Below are 20349 nucleotides of genomic sequence, written 5' to 3'. Positions count from 1 at the left end.
AGGTGTGGTGTTCAGCTGGGCTAATAAAATGTCATTTGTTTGTGGCAGGGGGCAGGCGTAGATTAGAGGGTGGGCTGCTAAATTCCTTCGGCTGTTCTGCCAGGCTCAAGCATGCATGTGCCGTCCGCTCTCCCGTCCACAGGCTGTTTGCAGGTTTCCAAGTATTGTTTTCTTTTTTGTTTCAGAATGGAGGGGAAGGAGCAGACGGAGGCGACTTGGCCACTCACCCTCTTCTGAGACGCTCCCAGAGCTACATACCCACCTCTGCCTCCAAGCCATCCACAGGGCCACCCGTCCTCAAAAGCGGCTACTGTGTGAAGCAGGGGAATGTGGTGAGTGCGTGCTGCAGAGTCGCACTGAGTCCTTCATGGAGCAGAGCAGTGCGGGGGCTTGAAGGGGGCTTGATTTTATTGCTTCTGAGCCTCCTCTTGCTTCCCCCACACCACTGTGCCCAGAAGGGGAGCTTTTCACTTCTCGGGGTCCAAGGTGTCACATTGGCCTGAACAGTTCCTCTGCATAGGAGGAGGGAGTGGGGCCGTGTTGATGCAGCACAGGTCTTGGTGTCCGAGCAGTGATAGGTGATTTAGTACCCTGAGTTATGAGCTGCTAACTCTGAGCTTCCTGTTTCCTGGTGGAGCAGGCTTACAGCTTTCACCAGTGCTCATTCTTTGGAAGATGCGACCCCTAGGTTCTCAGGACCCATTTGTTTTTTCCGAGGAGCTGGGGAGGCTGAAACTCAACCCTGGAAGCATTAGGGACTGTTCTCTCTGTTTTTCAGAGGAAGAGCTGGAAACGCCGGTACTTTGCTCTTGACGACTTTACCATCAGTTATTTCAAGTGCGAGCAGGTAAGCAGCCCCCTCTTGCTCACAGTTCTCTGGGTGACCTTGTCCACTTGTCCCTCTGCTCATGGGTGTATTGGGCTTGGCATTTGCAAGGCTGCGTTTTTGGCTTTTGTTAAAATCAATCAGCATTTTGAGCACAGAAAATATTGTGGGAGAAAACCCCACAATTGGGGCTAAAGCTGAGAACAGAGCCCACACGCTGCAAGAGTGCAGGGAGCAAGTGCAGCGGCTGGTCTTAGGGACAGGCAGGGGAGCTGTGCCTTTGACACAAACGCGGCTCAAAGCTGGCTGTCGCGGGGGCTGTTCCTCTGCCTGAACCACCATGGAGTTCTGAGTCCTGTTTCTGCAAGCAAGAAACCCCACGCGGACGCGTGCACGCTCCCCTCCCAGCATACCCCCCGACACACACACATGCTGGCATGCACCATCACAGCTGTAACTGGCCATGGATGCATTTAGAGGACAAACTAGAAGAAGGCTTCTAACCGTCACTGAGAGGAATGAGGTTCTGGAACAGCCTCCCAATAGCACTGAGGGCAAGTAATCAGTCTAGCTCTAAAATCCAGCTTGATAAGTTTACGGATGGGATCATATGACGGGGGTTGCTTGCGACAGCAGAGGCCTGGACTTAGTGACCCAGGCTGCACGCTCCACTGCATGTACACTGCCGTGCCCCCTCACACCTGTGAGATGCCCATTGGACTCTCAAAGACTGGAGACAGACAGGAGAGGAGGGTGCTGAGCTAAGAATGGAAAGGGGGTGAATTCAATGCGATCCAACAGATTAAAAGAAACAAATGCAAAACCTTGCCGTGCTCCTCTGCTTTCCCCTTCTCAGTTGCTGTTCACTGGGTGCTGCGCCTGGGTTAGGGCTTGGGGGGGTGAGAGATGCTGCATGGAGCCGCCATTTGGGGATGCTCCCGCCCAGTGACCTCTCTCTTTATTCCAGCCGGGGGCCAAGGGCCAGGACTCTGTCCATGGAGGCTTTGCTGAAGGTTGCTCTTAGGTCTCACAAAATTCCTGGGCACTAGAGTGGGCTCCCAGTGCCACCAGAGCAGCCCGCGAGGTTGATGCAGACCCACTGACTCTGTTCTGTCGTGTCTCCCCAGGACAAGGAGCCCTTGCGTTCGATCCTTCTCAAGGACGTCCTCAAGACCCACGAATGTCTAGTCAAATCCGGGTAATGTCTTTTCCTGCACTTCTGTTGGATTCAGTCCCTTTAGAAGTGAAGTGGAGTGGTCACGAAAGGACTTTATCCTCAGAGGTGCTAACCCGGGTGTGCCAACAGCCACGGCACTGACGGTAGCTGTGTAGACATCGCGGCTCAGGCTGGAGCTCGGGCTCTGAAGTTGAGCCGGCGAGGGAGGAGGGGGCCTCCAGAGCCCGAGCTCCAGCCCGAGTCGTGATGTCTACATGGCTGTTTGGAGTGCAAGCTGGAGTCTGTCGACCCAGCTCTGAGCTGTGGATGGGCTAGTGGCTAGAGCCTTGCAGGGGCACTCGGGACACCAGGGTCCATTTTCTGGCTCTGCCACAGACTTCCTGAGTGATTTTGGGCAAGTCACGTAATTCCTCTGTGCCTCAGCTTCCCATCTGTCCGTGGAGGTGGTAGCAGTGCCCTGCTGCATAAGGTGGCTATGAGGGTGTGTGCTCAGATGCTGCAGTGATGAGGACCATATGGCTGAGTAGCTGAAGCAATGCCGGTTTACATACTATGCTTGGTAAAGCGTGTTTGGGATCTTTCTGAACACAAGGCACTTCAGAGACCTAAATCACTCTGACCACGGAGTGCTCAAGGGGTGTGAGAGGCTGGATCACAGGCCTCTCTCTCTCTCTCCAGCCAGGGCTGGAACAGATCACAGTGGCAGCCCTACCCCTGGAAAAGGCGTCCTGTGTTATCCTGGGCTGTTGCACCTGGTTTTGCAGCCTTGTTTCTTGCTGCTGTGCTGCTCTCGGGACCCATTTCTTCTCTTGCTCCTGGAGAGCCCCTGGCATTCTAAGAGCATTTTAACAGTCAGAAATAATGGAAAACGCTTCCTAATGGCCAGGCATCCTGCGCTCCCATCTGCCTCTGCCCATGAGATGGTTGGCACTGCCCAAGCATGTCTGTCTGCTCTCTGAAGCTAGGAAGAGACCAAGTGTCAGGAGGATGAGGAGGGTGACATGGGGACCCTCTGAGTGGAGCAAGTAGGCGAGGAAAGAAGGGGAGACTAACGGAAAGTTAAGGAACAACGAGAGAGTCTGACCAGTCCACAGTGGCCCATAGGGCTCCTTTGGGAGGACCGTACTAGGGTATGAGTGAGGACTGGTAGGTCCTAATCCCAACCCTGCCACTGACTCTCTGTGTGAGTGTCAGGAAATCACCCCACCTCTACGTGGCTCTGTTCCCCACCTGAAAAAGGGATGTGACGAAGAGGGGTACATAAGGGATGCAAAGGGCAGATTGTCGTTCAAGTTGCCACAGCTGAGTTCCCAGCCAGGGTTGTCACGACCTGCTTCTCCTCAGATCTTGTGTTCTCTGGTACCACTCAGATTCGTCCTTCCTTGTTTGAGTTACACTGTGTCTCACTGGATTTCCCCAGTGGTCACGTTTCACAGCCGCCCCTGTGTCACAGGTCTGCTGCTGATCTCAGGCAGTTTTTCAGGGTTGGTTTGTGGCTGGGACCCAGGCCTTTCATAGAAGGCATCTTTCCAGTATGTAGCACCTCTAATTTTCCCTTTATTTCGTTTTCCTGTTATCCATCTGGAGTTGGGACCCAGCTCCCTGTGCTGGCCCGGATTGCTGGCCCAACCAAGTTACGCTGTATCTAGACATCCCATTTCAATTAGCACCTTTCATCTGAGGAATCCCATCTATTTACCTGGATGCTGGGACTCCCTTTTTCAGGAGGAGTGAATTTATGCCCTGCACGTACAGAGGGTGGAGCTGCTCTGAGTTAACCCTTGTTAACCCTTGTTAAGCAGAGTGCAGAGAGACCCTCTCCCGAGTGGAGCAGCCACCCACCCACCCACCCAGGCTGCAACGGTGGAATAAACCGCTGTTATGTTCAGGGAAGAGAGGTGGGTGCCCCTTTGGGGATCTAGAGTGGGGCTGCAGCTTCCCATATACATCCAAGGGGAGTCAGCGGTTGGCCAGAATTCATCCCCTCCCCCTCTGCCCTTGGAGCACTGAATTCGATGTATACCTGAGGACAGCAACTCTCCTAAACGGAAGATCATGGTCTGTTGTGGCAATGAACAGGGGCTCTGCAGACATGCAGTTACTGTTTGTGCGTGAACTCCAAGCTTGGGTTTTACTTGCATTAGCCATGGGCTAATTTTTGCCCCACCTTATGCTGGCACAATCCTAGATCTTCACCATTATAGATGTTGCCACAGTTAAAATTGTGAGAGGGAAGCACAGTGCACTGGACGCTGAATAACAGTATCTGTGTCCTTAATGAACTGAAGAAAGTACTCAGGACGTGAAGACCTCTGCTGCTGGCAGGGAGACAGGCAGCTAGGGTTTCATGCAGACCAAGTACTCAGCGGGTGAGTGTCCTCTCCATCCAGACCTATCAAACATGGTTTGCTTTTCTTCATTCTCTTCTCCCTCCCATGTGCATCCCTGCCCCCCAGGGTCCTGTGATGGGCACTGCTTCTGAGTCATGTTCCTGGTTTACTGGTTTTTGATGCACTGGTTTTGAATGGACCCACATGATCAGATATGAAGAATTGACTGACCGTGATTTCAAAGGCAGGCTGCACAACATCTTTAGTGTAATTTACTGCTCGTGATATTTGTGCTTGCACTGAGCCTTAGAAGAGCCATGAATAAGACCAGGACTTTATGAGTGCTGGTTTATTACTCAGATTAGCAGTGGAGATGCTGAACATGTCCAGGATGATTTCAAGGTGTGCAAATGAAAACATGAGCTAGAGCTTTAATGAAACAAACTCTTCTTACCCTATGCAAGGGGAGGGATAGCTCAGTGGTTTGAGCATTGGCCTGCTAAACTCAGGATTGTGAGTTCAATCCTTGAGGGGGCCATTTAGGGATCTGGGGCAAAAATTGGGGATTGAATCATGGAATCCTAGAATATCAGGGTTGGAAGGGACCTCAGGAGGTCATCTAGTCCAACCCCCTGCTGAAAGCAGGACCAATCCCCAACTAAATCGTCCCAGCCAGGGCTTTGTCAAGCCTGACCTTAAAAACTTCTAAGGAAGGAGATTCCACCACCTCCCTAGGTAACGCAATCCAGTGTTTCACCACCCTCCTAGTGAAAAAGTTTTTCCTAATATCCAACCTAAATCTCCCCCACTGCAACTTGAGACCATTACTCCTTGTTCTGTCATCTGGTACCACTGAGAACAGTCTAGATCCATCCTCTTTGGAACCCCCTTTCAGGTAGTTGAAAGCAGCTATCAAATCCCCCCTCATTCTTCTCTTCCGCAGACTAAACAATCCCAGTTCCCTCAGCCTCTCCTCATAAGTCATGTGTTCCAATCCCCTAATAATTTTTGTTGCCCTCTGCTGGACTCTTTCCAGTTTTTCCACATCCTTCTTGTAGTGTGGGGCCCAAAACTGGACACAGTACTCCAGATGAGGCCTCACCAATGTCGAATAGAGGGGAACGATCACGTCCCTCGATCTGCTGGCAATGCCCCTACTAATACATCCAAAATGCCATTGGCCTTCTTGGCAACAAGGGCACACTGTTGACTCATATCCAGCTTCTCGTCCACTGTAACCCTTAGGTCCTTTTCTGCAGAACTGCTGCCTAGCCACTCGGTCCCTAGTCTGTAGCGATGCATGGGATTCTTCCGTCCTAAGTCCAGGACTCTGCACTTGTCCTTGTTGAACCTCATCAGATTTCTTTTGGCCCAATCCTCTAATTTGTCTAGGTCCCTCTGTATCCTATCCCTACCCTCCAGCGTATCTACCTCTCCTCCCAGTTTAGTATCATCCGCAAACTTGCTGAGAGTGCAATCCACACCATCCTCCAGATCATTAAGGAAGATATTGAACAAAACCGGCCCGAGGACTGACCCTTGGGGCACTCCGGTTGATACCAGCTGTCAACTAGACATGGAGCCATTGATCACTACCCGTTGAGCCTGACTATCTAGCCAGCTTTCTATCCACCTTATCGTCCATTCATCCAGCCCATACTTCTTTAACTTGCTGGCAAGAATACTGTGGGAGACCGTGTCAAAAGCTTTGCTAAAGTCAAGGAACAACATATCCACTGCTTTCCCTTCATCCACAGAGCCAGTTATCTCATCATAGAAGGCAATTAGATTATTCAGGCATGACTTACCCTTGGTGAATCCATGCTGACTGTTCCTGATCACTTTCCTCTCCTCTAAGTGCTTCAGAATGGATTCCTTGAGGACCTGCTCCATGATTTTTCCAGGGACTGAGGTGAGGCTGACTGGCCTGTAGTTCCCAGGATCCTCCTTCTTCCCTTTTTTAAAGATGGGCACTACATTAGCCTTTTTCCAGTCGTCCGGGACCTCCCCCAATCGCCATGAGTTTTCAGAGATAATGGCCAATGGCTCTGCAATCACATCTGCCAACTCCTTTGGCACTCTCGGATGCAGCGCATCCGGCCCCACGGACTTGTGCTCGTCCAGCTTTTCTAAATAGTCGCGAACCACTTCTTTCTCCACAGAGGGCTGGTCACCTCCTCCCCATGCTGTGCTGCCCAGAGCAGTAGTCTAGGAGCTGACCTTGTTCATGAAGACTGAGGCAAAAAAAGCATTGAGTACATTAGCTTTTTCCACATCCTCTGTCACTAGGTTGCCTCCCTCACTCAGTAAGGGGGCCCACACTTTCCTTGACTTTCTTCTTGTTGCTAACATACCTGAAGAAACCCTTCTTGTTACTCTTAACATCCCTCGCTAGCTGCAACTCCAAGTGTGATTTGGCCTTCCTGATTTCACTCCTGCATGCCCGAGCAATATTTTTATACTCTTCCCTGGTCATTTGTCCAATCTTCCACTTCTCGTAAGCTTCTTTTTTGTGTTCAAGATCAGCAAGGATTTCACTGTTAAGCCAAGCTGGTCGCCTGCCATATTTACTATTCTTTCTACACATCGGGATGGTTTGTCCCTGTAACCTCAATAAGGATTCTTTAAAATACAGCCAGCTCTCCTGGACTCGTTTCCCACTCATGTTATTCTCCCAGGGGATCTTGCCCATCCGTTCCCTGAGGGAGTCAAAGTCTGCTTTTCTGAAGTCCAGGGTTCGTATTCTGCTGCTCTCCTTTCTTCCTTGTGTCAGGATCCTGAACTCGACCATCTCATGGTTACTGCTTCCCAGGTTCCCATCCACTTTTGCTTCCCCCACTAATTCTTCCCGGTTTGTGAGCAGCAGGTCAAGAAGAGCTCTGCCCCTAGTTGGTTCCTCCAGCACTTGCACCAGGAAATTGTCCCCTACACTTTCCAAAAACTTCCTGGATTTTCTGTGCACCACTGTATTGCTCTCCCGGCAGATATCAGAGTGATTGAAGTCTCCCATGAGAACCAGGGCCTGCGATCTAGTAACTTCTGTGAGTTGCCGGAAGAAGGCCTCGTCCTCCTCATCCCCCTGGTCCGGTGGTCTACAGCAGACTCCCACCACGACATCACTCTTGTTGCTCACACTTCTAAACTTAATCCAGAGACTCTCAGGTTTTTCTGCAGTTTCATACTTGAGCTCTGAGCAGTCATACTGCTCCCTTACATACAGTGCTACTCCCCCACCTTTTCTGCCCCACCTGTCCTTCCTGAACAGTTTATATCCATCCATGACAGTACTCCAGTCATGTGAGTTATCCCACCAAGTCTCCGTTACTCCAATCACATCATAATTCCTTTACTGTGCCAGGGCTTCCAGTTCTCCCTGCTTGTTTCCCAGGCTTCTTGCATTTGTGTATAGGCACTTGAGATAACTTGCTGTTTGTCCTGCTTTCTTAGAATGAGGCAGGTGTGCTCCCCTTTCGCGTTCTCCTGCTCGTGCTTCCTCCCGGTATCCCACGTCCCCACTTACCTCAGGGCTTTGGTCTCCTTCCCCCGATGAACCTAGTTTAAAGCCCTCCTCACTAGGTTAGCCAGCCTGCTTCCGAAGATGCTCTTCCCTCTCTTCGTTAGGTGGAGCCCGTCTCTGCCTAGCACTCCTCCTCCTTTTTGGAACACCATCCCATGGTCAAAGAATCCAAAGCCTTCTCTCCGACACCACCTGCGTAGCCATTCGTTGACTTCCAAGATTCAATGGTCTCTACCCAGGCCTTTTCCTTCCACGGGAGGATGGACGAGAAGACCACTTGCGCCTCAAACTCCTTTATCCTTCTTCCCAGAGCCATGTAGTCTGCAGTGATCTGCTCAAGGTCATTCTTGGCAGTATCATTGGTGCCCACGTGGAGAAGCAGGAAGGGGTACCGATCCGAGGGCTTGATGAGTCTCGGCAGTCTCTCTAAGTCTGGTCCTGCTTTGAGCAGGGGTTTGGACTAGATGACTTCCTGAGGTCCCTTCCAACCCTGATATTATAGGATTCTAAAAACCATGTGACTGACAGAGAATTAGGTCACACTTAGGATCCAAATAGACAGGAATAGTATGTGTTATAAGCACATCAATAGAAGGTGTTGGTAGATGGTTATAATCTTTGGTTATAAGTAGTCCCTTGACCTGCTAGACTTTAACGATTGATTAGCCATTTATTTAAAACCCCCTATTAATCATTTATTATCCTTTATCAACTGTTTATAAATGGAACTTTTGTATAAAGTGGGGCTGAGAATCATTTGGCTTGCAGACTGCAGTGTGCGCGTGTAAACAAGGTGTATGATAAGTTATATAGAATTGAGGTCTGTGTTTCTGAAGATCAATACTGAAGACATCCAAGATCTGCATTGAATATTTTGTTGTTAATGTTCTCTAGATATGAGCATAAAGAAGAAATAGTCTATCCTGCATATGTTGAATTCAGGGTAACCTCTCTCTTTCTTTTGTTTCAAGTGACCTTCTCATGCGGGACAATCTCTTTGAAATCATAACAAGCTCCAGGACATTCTACATCCAGGTAAAATCATTCCTAGTTTAAGAGGACTTTAAAACGGTTAGATAATCTGTACTGCACATGAGCTCATAATGGGGACCGTAGTTTTGCTTTGAGTTTACTTTGTTAGGCAGTAAATTTAGCTCTCGACAGTTGGTGTGAGTCACATTCATCTAAACAGGATGCTCCCTGATGGGCTTTCAACCAGAAAACACAAGTAGGTGAATTTGTGTACAACTCAGCTCAGCTTCGAAGCTCCAGTTGAGGGGGGCAGAGAAGGGGGCGGGAAGAAAACTGCCTGGTGGTTTCAGTTCTCCAGTTCTGTATATTTATAATTGCAGCTATTTGTGTGGGCAGGAAGAAACATGTAGACACGAAAGTACCAACACTTAGATAAGAATCCAAGTGGAGAAAGTCATGACTGCAGCTTCCTTGTCCTGAAGTTTGCTGTCAGTCAGGCCAGGGCTGTTGATCATTCCCAGCTCCTAGTGCCACATGGAGGATGAAAAGTGAACGGTGGGCTGGCTTGCAGCAGTGCAGGCTGCTTTTTAGGGCAAATACTGATCCTAACACAATGATAATGCTCAGATCTCACCCTTTCCCTCTCCAAGGCACTGTGCAAACATTCGCTAAGAGCAGCTGGTTATCCTCTACTTCTAGTCCCTCTTAATTCTTTCTTTCCACGCCAGCCAAAACGATTGGCCCGATTCTCCATTACATTGTGTTTTGAGCAGTCATTTACACCAGTGCAGAACGCTACCATCCCGATTTGGGAGTATTTTACATCTGCTTTGCAACAGCGTTAATGATCACATGAAGTAAACGGCCAGGAAGAGTCTGGCCCTGTACGTACAGAGCTATAGACATATGTTCTGAATCTCCAGGGGATGACAGGAAAGAAAGGGCTGACAGGTAGGGAGCTGGAGTGTGTTTACACTGGGTAGTATTTACACATTGACTCAATCTGCCAGAGAAATTGCAAAATGAACATCAGTTTAAAGACAATACTTCACTCCCCCAAACCCTTAGACTGATTCTCTCACACACACACACGCACGCCTTCAGACGGTTGTTGTTTTTTTTTCAGCAGAGACCATGCAAAGCAGTGTGTACTGCACACCCACCAAGCAGTTACAGCCAGCTGTCTTCTTTCACTACAACAGTTCAAGAGATGCAGCAGCCCTTGGGGACACATGCTCCACAGCCCCCATCTGTGCACCTCTGAGAGCTTGTGCCCCAGCTTGCCTCCTGTCCCCGACTCAGGGCTCTGAGGCTTTGGGTGTATTTAGTTTATTTGCTGAGCTAGTACCCAAAACAAAATAATTCAAACTGAGCAGTATCTGGCCTGAGCACTGCAAATGCCTGTGTAAGCCAGGCGGGTCTGAGCCAGCTGCAGCTGCCTCTTGGACGAAATCCAGATCACTCACCCCTGCAAGAGGACAGGAAATCCCACGCTACGCCTGGCCAGTTCGGGAGCCCGGTGTCTGCTCAGCACTTTGCTGCTGGGCTGGTATGGGGTCAGTGGCTGCTCTCAGCCTGTGGGGAGAGGAAGTGCCCCATGTTGCTATCTAGTGCCCCCTCTGGCTGGGTGAAGGAGGGGCACTGAGGGGAGAGCTGAGTCCCCAGAGGTCTCGGGGCAGTGGGAGAAGAAGCTACTGAGGGAAGCTTTCCATGCCCCAAGGAATCTCTCTGCCTGGAACGACTCATGTGAGATGCTGCTGAGGGCCCTGTGAATAGACGCCCCGTGGTCTTTGCTCCGTTCAGAGCTGGGTGTCCTGTGGAGCTTCTGTCTCCCCCTAGAGGTGCCCACCAGCTTCTCCTTGCCTCGTCCAGCCCAGGGATAAATGTCCATCACCCTGAAATCTCTGTGCGGGGGCCTCTGGGTGAGGTGAGTCAGGATGTGTCTCAGCCCCATTTCTGGTCAGACAGGCAACTCTGTCAGAGAAATCACCACCTCCACCCAGCCCCGCGTGGGACACCTTGGCAGAGAGCCCAAGGGCTGGAGAGACTCCATTCCCCTCTGACTGCAGGGACAATTGGTTCATGCTCCCTACAGTCCAAGGCTGAGGCAGAGTGTGGGCTGGTGATGTCGGGGATTAGGGCAGTGGATAAGTATATGTGTTTGCCGCACCAAGCAAGTGACATCTTTAAAAGAAAATATCCTGTGGGCTCCCTGGAGACCCCTTGGTGTTGCCTTCTTGATGTATGAATGTGTTTAGCTACATGTGAGAAGCAAACAGGCAGCCAACTCCCTGCAGGAAAGCACCACCCACGGCTTGTTTTCACTGGCCAGCATCCCTCTGCAGTACTGGATGGTGGGGATTACCAAGAGGGGAATCATCCCTAGCGCTTGTTGGAGAAGAGCACATCTTTATCTTCTGTTTTCTCCCTGTGTGAACCCTTCCACAAGAAACGCTTACGTGTGGAGAGCAGGCTGCCATGGTGAACAGAGCATCAAACCCTCTCTCTGGCCTTGTCTACATTGGGAAATTTGACTTGCATACCTATTGCAAAATAAACTATTCTGCAATAGCTATTCTGCAGTGGCTCCCTGTGTGGACACTGTATTCTGGAATAAATGTCACTTTTATTCCAGAATTATTACTCTGCTTTGGAAGTAAGTGTTTTGGAAGCAGGCTGATTACTCTGGAATAAAAATCACTGTTGCTCCAGAATAGTCTCCAGTTGGGAGCTATTGCAGAATAGCTTGTTCTGCAATAGCTGTGACAGGCAGTTTCCTCCCATAGACAAGGTCACGGACTCATGTAACAAGCTGCCTGATTTTGCTCTGCAGACTGGTTGTTGCTTCAGCTTGTAAAGCCAAATGCCAGAGGACTGGCAGCTGTAGCCTCTCTGTTTCTGAAGCATAAAGTGCAGGCTCACAAACCATCCTTTTATCCCAGAGTCCAAATACGAGGCTTGGCAAAGCAGGAGCTCGGCAAGGCCCAGCAAAGGCTATTGCTCACCCTCTCCAGTTCACATCACCCTCCTTCTCCACGTCGGTATCCAAAATGCCCTTCCAGATCCCATCTTGTTCATAGCTGGGCTAGCATCCAGGGAACCCAGAAGGCCTGAGCATGCAAAGCTCTTTCCTGTGGCTGCTGTGCAGGATTTTGTTCTGTGGGCGCCTGGGAATTGTTTGTGTATGTGGGAGAAAGGAGTTTACCTGGCAGAGAGGGAACCACTGTAATCAGGAGAGTGCCTGGTCTCGGGGCCCCCTGGAAGGTCCTCTGCCTGTGCAGAGCCATGGGGGAGGTTCTGCAGCACAGAATTCAGTTTGGCCTGGAAAATCACTGGGCTTTATCAGCTTCTGCTTCAGCTGACAGGCTCAGCCTTGGTTTATATGTGGGTGCGTTTTGGCTCCAGTGTGGTCTCCAGCTGCTCCCTGAAAGCAATGTAAGGTGCCTCCTGCCACGCAGGGACTGAATAAACTACATCTGCAAAGCCCCAAACCCCTGCTGACTTGGGAGCGTGGGACCTGACTGCCGGTCTCCTGCAAGACAGCCAAATACAGCACTGTGCCACTTGTCCTCTGGCCCAGATCGGGACTGCCGTGGGACCGCAACAATCGGAGATGGAAAAGGCCTCTTTGGTCTCTTCATGTCCCTCCTTCAGGGGCGGTGCAGGATGGCTGGGGGCAGATGGGGGTTCTCATGTTTTTAAAGACTGTTTCCCTCGGTTAGCGCGGGGGCAGGAAGGCGCTGGTGAGGAGGCCAGGCTCACTGAAACGTCTCTGCTCCCCGCGTTCTTTGTATAGCTCTTGCCCCCTGGTGGAGTTGGTTTGTAACTTACATTTTGTGTTTTTTGTGGGGGGGTAGCCCTGTTTTGGTTTTTAAAGAGGTTGGCCATATGGTGTTGTCTCATCAGACAAAAATCACCCTGCAGGAGAATTACAGGAACGAGCTGCTAATAATGGGTCTGATCCTGCAGCATGTTGAGTGCCTCCTGAGGGCCCAGTATGTGTTGATTTCCTGAGCTTTTGGGTTTGGATACCTTAGAAGTCAGGCTAAGCATGATTTACTCACCCCTGAAGATTGTCTCATAAATGTAAACAAAAGTCAAGCTGTTTTTGGTACATTTCAGCCATTCTGGACTTTCCAAGTGGGTGAAATCCTAATGATACACGTGAAGCAATTTCACAGAAATTGAACAGGGTTTTTAGTTATAAAATAGATTTGGGCTGAACTAGAAGGTCATAAGATCTATGACCTAAGGAAAGCTCGTCCCATGCTCTATATGTGGTACTTGTTAACATCAGAGATGCACTGGCCAGACCCCCTGGATAGCGTGGTTGAACTGTTTCTGCTCTAAGTGACTTGTAAAATGCAGGCAGAAATCTCATTTTTGTCTGGTATGTTTTGCAGGCAGACAGCCCTGAGGATATGCACAGCTGGATCAAAGCAATCACAGAGGCGATGCAGGCCCTGAAAAGCCGCCCAAGGGTAGGTTATATCCTTTCCTTTTCACATTTAGCATCAACTAAAGATCCATTATTTTTAAGCTGATATGATTTATTTAGCGGCTCGTGCAAACGTTCAGTGAATTAGTCAGTTTCCAGGATGAGACCATGCTGTCTCTGGATTTGTCTACCATTCATCCAAAAAAAGTTTAAAAAACAACAAGTTAGGAGAAATCATTCAGTCGAGCTTGGCTATGATATCAGCAATGCTCCCTGAAGCCTGGGCAAAAGATTCAGCAACAGCAAAAGCTAATTGAATTCAGATTTGCATAGTTCACTTAATTCTCTTGTCCTTGCCTTGAAGCCTGAAGCATATACAGTGCTAAAGTCCTGATCTCTAGAATCGTCCTCCAGGATGCTTAGAGCAATTTCTACAGGAACTAACCCCCACCTTTCCCCCTCTGCTCTGCCTGTCTTTTTGCAGGAAATGTCTTTCGTGAGATCCATTTCTTCTATGAGCAGACCTGGGGGCTCCAATCTTTCAAGCTCCTTGATCCCCTCCTTGCCCCGAATGAGACACCCAGGGGAGGAAAGGAAAGCACTCTGCAAAACCCCTTCCACCCCGTCCTGGCAGCCTTGGACACCAGTGCCGCAGCCAGGAGGGAAGCAGCCCGTGATCGAGGAGATGCCCGGGTATATGAGAGACTCGGTGTTTGTGCCCTCCTTCACAGAGAGTGACGCTGGAGCCATGCAGCAGAGGCGTGTACGGCACAGATCTGAACCCCAGCACATTAAAGAGAAGCCATTTGTGTTTAACCTGGATGACGAGAACATCCGGACCTCTGATGTGTAACCAAACCCAGGCTCTTTTCGCCTTCAGGTTTTTTTTAAATGATGAACTCTGTTGATAGCAGTTTAATGCAAAGGTACCTTGATTCTACCCCAGACACGTGTCGTGGTATCAGCTAGCCCGAGCCAGCCTAGCACTCCACTTGTGTAATAACCATTGCAATGTGATGTACTCGGTCTGCTGAAACAGATGAGATTTTGGACTGAAAGAGCTGGTCTCCTCAGTACAAGTGTGGATACATGTGCTAAGCACATTGGGCCGGATTAATCGCTGGTGAAACTCCATTTAATTGTCCGGGATGAATTTGTCCTGTTTTTGCCAACTCTCTCCAGTGATACGAGCTTTAGGTAGAAGCACTTCCCTTGATAGTGTTGCTTTCCCAGAAAAGGAAGTGGAGGTCACATATTTGTGACAGTTCCCCTCTCCTCACCCGTCGCCGAAAGCCCACCTTTAACAGCCCGTTAGGTTTCCTTGTGTACAATCACGCTGCCAGAGTGGTGAAGCAGCTGCTGGCGGAAGGCAGTGAGAACTGTCAGTAGCAAAGGCAGCTCTTTGTTTTATTAGGAGGACATCCCTGTGACTTGGTGATCTTAAACCCATTTTGTTCTCACTTTGTGCAGGCATAAATGATGACCGCACAGGGTGTAAATTGGGAAGCATCAGCCCCCGGTGCCTAATCTGACAAAACAGCACTACCTTTAGCAAATACCGTGGTTCTGAATTCTTGGGAATCATGCAGGAAATATAGGACAAGATATTGTCAAGGGCACAGAGGGCAGTTAGGTGCCCAGTTCTCATGGACTTTCAGTAGGAGATGGATGCTTAACTCTTTCCCATTTGTGCCTTTGAAAGTCTCCCCCATACAGGCCAAAAAGGAATTAGTGGGTCACACTAGGAAATCTGCTGTGTTTATAAAAAGAAAGAACGCTGCAACTTGAAAACAGTTTTCTAGGAGACCAGCTCTTCACAGTGGCCAACTAACAATGTATTAACAAATCTATTTTCTTTGTAGTAACTCCTTTCTGTCCGTGGCCTTTACATGATGTCAGACTCTGGAGAAAGCTCCTTGTTCAGACTTATGTAACGCTTCATGCGTTGATGATAACAAACATGTTTCTTGGTATATATATATATTTTTTTTTTAAATGTGAGTCAAGGATAGCACCACTTCTTCGCAGACTAGGTGTAACTGAATATCTGTGGCAAGAATATTCTCAGGTATGTATCCAATCTTGTATTGCATACACTTGGGCACAAAGATTTAATTAAAATGCCTGAATCTTGAAGTATTAATTAATATGTAGTGAAAGCAGAATATTTACAATGAAATTTGGATGATTTGGCCATCCAACCAGCATGCACTCTTGACCTTTACACAGAAATAAGCAGAACTCTTTTTAAGCAGTGCAAACGTGGCATTAACCCATAACAAAACAAGCTGATGCACAAAGGGTATAAAGCAATTTACAGCAGAGAGTGTTTGATCTTTTTCACCTAAGAAGTGGGTAAGTAATCACTCTCAGATAGACATCACACAACTCTCTTTCCTGTCTCTTTATTTCCTGTGGGGGGTTTTAATAGTGGCTCAGGTTGTTCTGTGATTTTTTTGAAGACTCTGTAAAGCCTGTACAAGGCAGGTGCACCTCTTACATCGCTATTTCCAGGGCTTCAGTGGTTCACAGGCCTTTTGCCAGCCTCTGCGTAGGGGGGAGTTTCCATTCTTTCCACTTGTGTGTCCAGCTGCTTCCGCACCGAGCCGCCTCTCCTCCCACCCTTACTCAGACAAACCCACCAGTGACTTCCTTGGGAATTTTGTCTGAGTAAGCACAAAGGATGAGGTGCTGCTTATCTAAAAAGCAGCACATCTAGCTAGAAACCCATATCCAAGGCTAAAGCAAGTTCAAACCATCGTAAGTAATTAAAAGCATCCCTTGCTTTATTACTAAGACATTGCGGAATGGGTTGCAAGTTCCAGCTATTTGTAGCTTCAGTGCTGCCTCCACTCCAAGAAGCTGACCGTTGTGAACAGAAGGCAGCTGCTGTAGAGAATGGCCCCCAGTGAAGCCTTACTAGCACTGTTGCCATGGGCTGTAGACTTGCTCTGAGGCGGGTTAGATGAGATGGTTAAAAGCTGGTGGGGACCTAGAACTCTGCCTAGGCTAGCCACTTCCTGTTAGCAAGCGTGAGAGATCTTTAAGGGGAAAAAGGGCTAGTGTAAACCCTGCCGAAGACTCCAAATGGAATTTCATGCCCTAAAGCAGACGTGTGCATGCTCTTGCCATCTCTAATAAATTGAAGTTGAAACCTCTGTCTTAAATGTTCCAATCATACTGCAGCAGCTGTAGGTTTGGGATCTCTTGGAGTGGTCTTGAGATAGCAAAGATTTCTACTTCTTTTTATTGTCTGACGGTTGTCATTGGCTGCATGAAGCAATGCCGTGTGCCCTACAAACTCTGCTTAATATTACTCCACTGGAGAAAATCCCTTGTTTTGTCCTGGCCTGCACAGGATTTAGCTGTTTTGAGAACTATATGGAAGCTTGGTCCAAACTCAGTTTGGGGCCAAATGGAGCTTTATCATGATTTGGCCCATGAGTATGGATGAAGCCAATCATGTTATAACTAAACTGAAATAATATGTTCTTGCTTCCATTTCTACCTGTACCAAAGAGTTTTTTTGTAACCCACACTGGCCAGCCAAAATCCATTTCAGCCCTGGCTAAAACCACATTTCAACCATACTTGAGCACAGCTGTTAAATAAGACTGAAAACCCTTGTGTAGAACAACAGTATCTGTCATCTCAGGTTTCCATAGGGCACCCATCGCTGTGGTGTTTAGGCTCTGATCGATGTTATGCTGAGAGCCAGGATTGGAGGTGAGGGCTCAAAGATTAACTTGGAACCTTTGCCACAGTCTGCAGACCTATTTCCCTGACTCTTATCATAAGAATGGCCATACTGGGTCAGACCCAAGGTCCATCTAGCCCAGTGTCCTGTCTTCCGACAGTGGCCAATGCCAGGTACCCCAGAGGGAATGAACAGAACAGGTAATCTTCAAGTGATCCATCCCCTGTCACCCATTCCCAGCTTCTGGCAAATAGAGGCTAGGGACACTATCCCTGCCCATCCTGGCTAATAGCCATTGATGGACCTATCCTCCATGAATTTATCTAGTTCTTTTTTGAACCCTGTTATAGTCTGGGTCTTCACAACATCCTTTGGCAAGGAGTTCCACAGGTTGATTGTGAGTTGTGTGAAGAAGTACTTCCTTTTTTGTTTGTTTTAAACCTACTCCCTATTAAGTTCATTTGGTGACCCCTAGACCTTGTGTCATGAGGAGTAAATAACACTTCCTTATTTACTTTCTCTGCACCAGTCATGATTGTATAGACGTCAGTCATATCCCCCCTTTGCCCTGACGGTTCAGAATCAGGTGTGTGCATAATGTGTGCTACTGTGATGGGAACAGTAATACTAACAAAAGTGACCACTAGAATCATAGGCTACAATTTTTATGACCGGAGCAGGGGAGGGGAATCAGAAAAACAATGGACGTCAGACACATATCCCTGGCTCCGTCCACCATATTATTCAGAGTTGTAATGAACATTTAAAAGACAAATGAGGGCTTGCCTAATAAGAAGGGAGGATAGCTTGAAAATCCGTACGTACTGACTCAGCACAGAATGAAATGAAAGTAGCGCTTACATGCATTGCTTAAGCCCCATATTTTCAGATTCTAGTCGTGTTGAGGATGCCTGCTTTTGGAGAGAGAGGCCAGTTTTAGAATTTTTAAAGTAATATCTGGTGAATGCAGATAGGTCAACACGACTGTAATGCAGCCTGAATGTAGTTGTACCTTTTGTCTTTGTGGACACAGTTGGCCAGAGCATGTTTTAATAATGTTACATGCTTGGGGTGACAGATTTCAGGAATCCATGCCGAATTCTTTTACTTTTTTATATTTCCGTTCTAGTCAAAACAACTAAATGTATACTTTTATATTTCCTGTCAACCTATTTAAAATACTGAATGGAGTCCCCCACTTCATGTCAATCCGTTCAAACAGTAGTTCTATGGGAGACCGTGGGAAATGTTGAAACAATGAATATGAATTGGAATCAATGTAAATGGTACAGCAAAAGTTATATTATTGAATTGTAGGAGTCTACATTTAGATTGGGTTTTTTTCCCCTTTGGCTTTATTTGCACTAGATTTTCTCTTTTATATTGTTGTGGGTTTTGTTTTGTTTTTTCAGCTGATCTCCTGTTTAGCTAATAAAACATCCGGTTTTGACTATATGTAACCATTTGACGTGATTGTGAATATAAAGCCTTGAGTGGCATCACTCAGACTTACTGCCGTGAGGGAGCCCTGTGTCTGAGAACATTAATTACAGGGTGAACCATAGTTAAGGTTGTGCATAGCTCTGAAGATGTAAACTGCCATAAAGATGCTAAGTATTTCTAATGAATTATTGCTGAAAGGGGTCCAAGGGCCTGGAATGGCAAAGTCTGAGTTTATTGCACAGGTATGATTGATTCTCCAAGGAAGAAGCTACCAGTGGCTTTAGTACTCCTGCTACGTCCCCTTTCCTCTGTCCTCTCCCCCACCCATAACTTCAAAACGGCATTGAGACTGGTTCCGAGGCCACAGGATAGTGGCAGACGAAAATGTGTCTTGGAAACTAATTCCTGGTTCACTGTGCTAAAATAGTGCCACCATCATTCATGTTATTCACCCCAGCTCTGGTATCCTTCCCTTGTATACAGTGAATTCCCACAAAATGCAGTGGACGACTTGGTAGAGGCCAAACAGCTTGATCAACGTGGAGCTTTGCAGCACTTTTTAATAACTAATATATTTTAAAATGTGCGTTTGCCCCCTATGCGGAGTCTTGCTTTTGTACAGATGCATAGTCGTGCTATTTACCACCGGGGTCTTGCAAGGACCACCTGGGAAATGAAGTGTGGACCACAAAGATTAGTTTCTCCAGATTTAGTAGACAAATGGGTGCAGAGTTAAGGTAACTTGAATGGAAAGAATGGTGTGAGAAAATGTTCGTCGTTTTTCTTCTGTTTGTATTTTATATGAAGGCACCAAAATGGCTTCAGCCATTTTTGTAAATATTTGCCATGTATTTCAAGTGCCCTTAGATGAGGGTCCCTCTACTTAGAGGTACCCACACCTAGACTAGAGACTAGACCTCTTGATCATGTGACATGTTGATATTAACAAATGCGGGATGAAATGACTGTTTTTTTTCCAAAGGAAAGTGTGAACAATAAGTTTCCATGTGACATTCCAGTCATTTTTTCAGGCTAGCAGGTGGTGCATAGCTTGGGATGTTGAAGATATTTTGGGGTAACACACAATACAGGAAGACAGAATTAGTAAAGAGCCTATAATATTTTCTGCAGATTTTTCCCTCTTTCCTAGCAGTCCCCAAGCAGTTGCTTAGAGTGAAGTTTTGAGTTACAGATGTGGTAAGATTGAATGAAGTGGAAGTTTGGAAAACAAACAATACATCATTAGAATTTGGACTTTTGTTTAATTCTTTTGTGAGCTGCTTGTGCATTTGATTGTGATATTTGCACCAATAATTCTCAGCTGTGAATTGCACTTGTGTAAAGATGACTTTTGGGTCCGTGAAAAATCTTCTAATGATACAATGCTTCTCACTTTACTTGTAGTGAAAAATTTTTGTTGCTTGTTTTGTAGTAAAAAAACCTGTGTGAAATCTTTAAAGAATGTGCTTTGTGTTTTTGTATTTTACCATTATCACTTTTTAAACTCTTTTGCAGATAAATGCAATGGCTAACATATGTAAGCACCCATCCATAATGTGTAGGAAAAAAGCAGAGTTATCATAAGTGACTTCAATCTGAGTGATGTATGCTGGAGGTCTCATTAAAGTGTCCTTGGAATTTCTAAAATTTTTAGAGATGTCAATTTCCTAACTCAAAAAGTATTACATCCAGCATGGGATAATTCTGTATTAGACCTCATCTTAACTGATAAATAGTAATTGATCACAGAACTAAAAGTAACTTAGGTGCAAGTGACTGTGACTTGATTACATGTGTTATGTGGAAAAAGAATAAAGTCCAAACCAATAACAGATACAGCTGGTGCTTTTCGAAAGGGCCAGTTTTACGAAGTTGAAAACAATTGGGTCAGATCGCGGAGAAAAAAATTAAACACAAAAATGTGAATAATGATTGGGAACTGTTTAAGA

General features: G+C 47.4%; 1 protein-coding gene across 2 annotated transcripts in view; it reads left to right on the top strand.

The window, feature by feature from the left end:
* PLEKHA2 (pleckstrin homology domain containing A2) overlaps window positions 1–19797 on the top strand; it is a 56523-nt gene extending 36726 nt beyond the window's left edge. For both annotated transcript variants that reach the window (XM_077805764.1, XM_077805765.1), the window contains 6 exons: window positions 186–332; window positions 779–847; window positions 1954–2024; window positions 8822–8885; window positions 13226–13303; window positions 13745–19797. In XM_077805764.1, coding sequence (XP_077661890.1) covers window positions 186–332; window positions 779–847; window positions 1954–2024; window positions 8822–8885; window positions 13226–13303; window positions 13745–14113 — 798 coding nt within the window. In that variant the 3' untranslated portion in view covers window positions 14114–19797. The remainder of the gene's footprint in view (window positions 1–185; window positions 333–778; window positions 848–1953; window positions 2025–8821; window positions 8886–13225; window positions 13304–13744) is intronic.
* Window positions 19798–20349: the final 552 nt, after the last annotated feature.

This window comes from Eretmochelys imbricata, chromosome 26 (assembly GCF_965152235.1).
Source record: "Eretmochelys imbricata isolate rEreImb1 chromosome 26, rEreImb1.hap1, whole genome shotgun sequence".
In the NCBI taxonomy this organism is placed as follows: Eukaryota; Metazoa; Chordata; order Testudines; family Cheloniidae; genus Eretmochelys; species Eretmochelys imbricata.
Note: the sequence above shows the minus strand (reverse complement) of the source record. Positions and strands in the feature narration are given on the sequence as shown.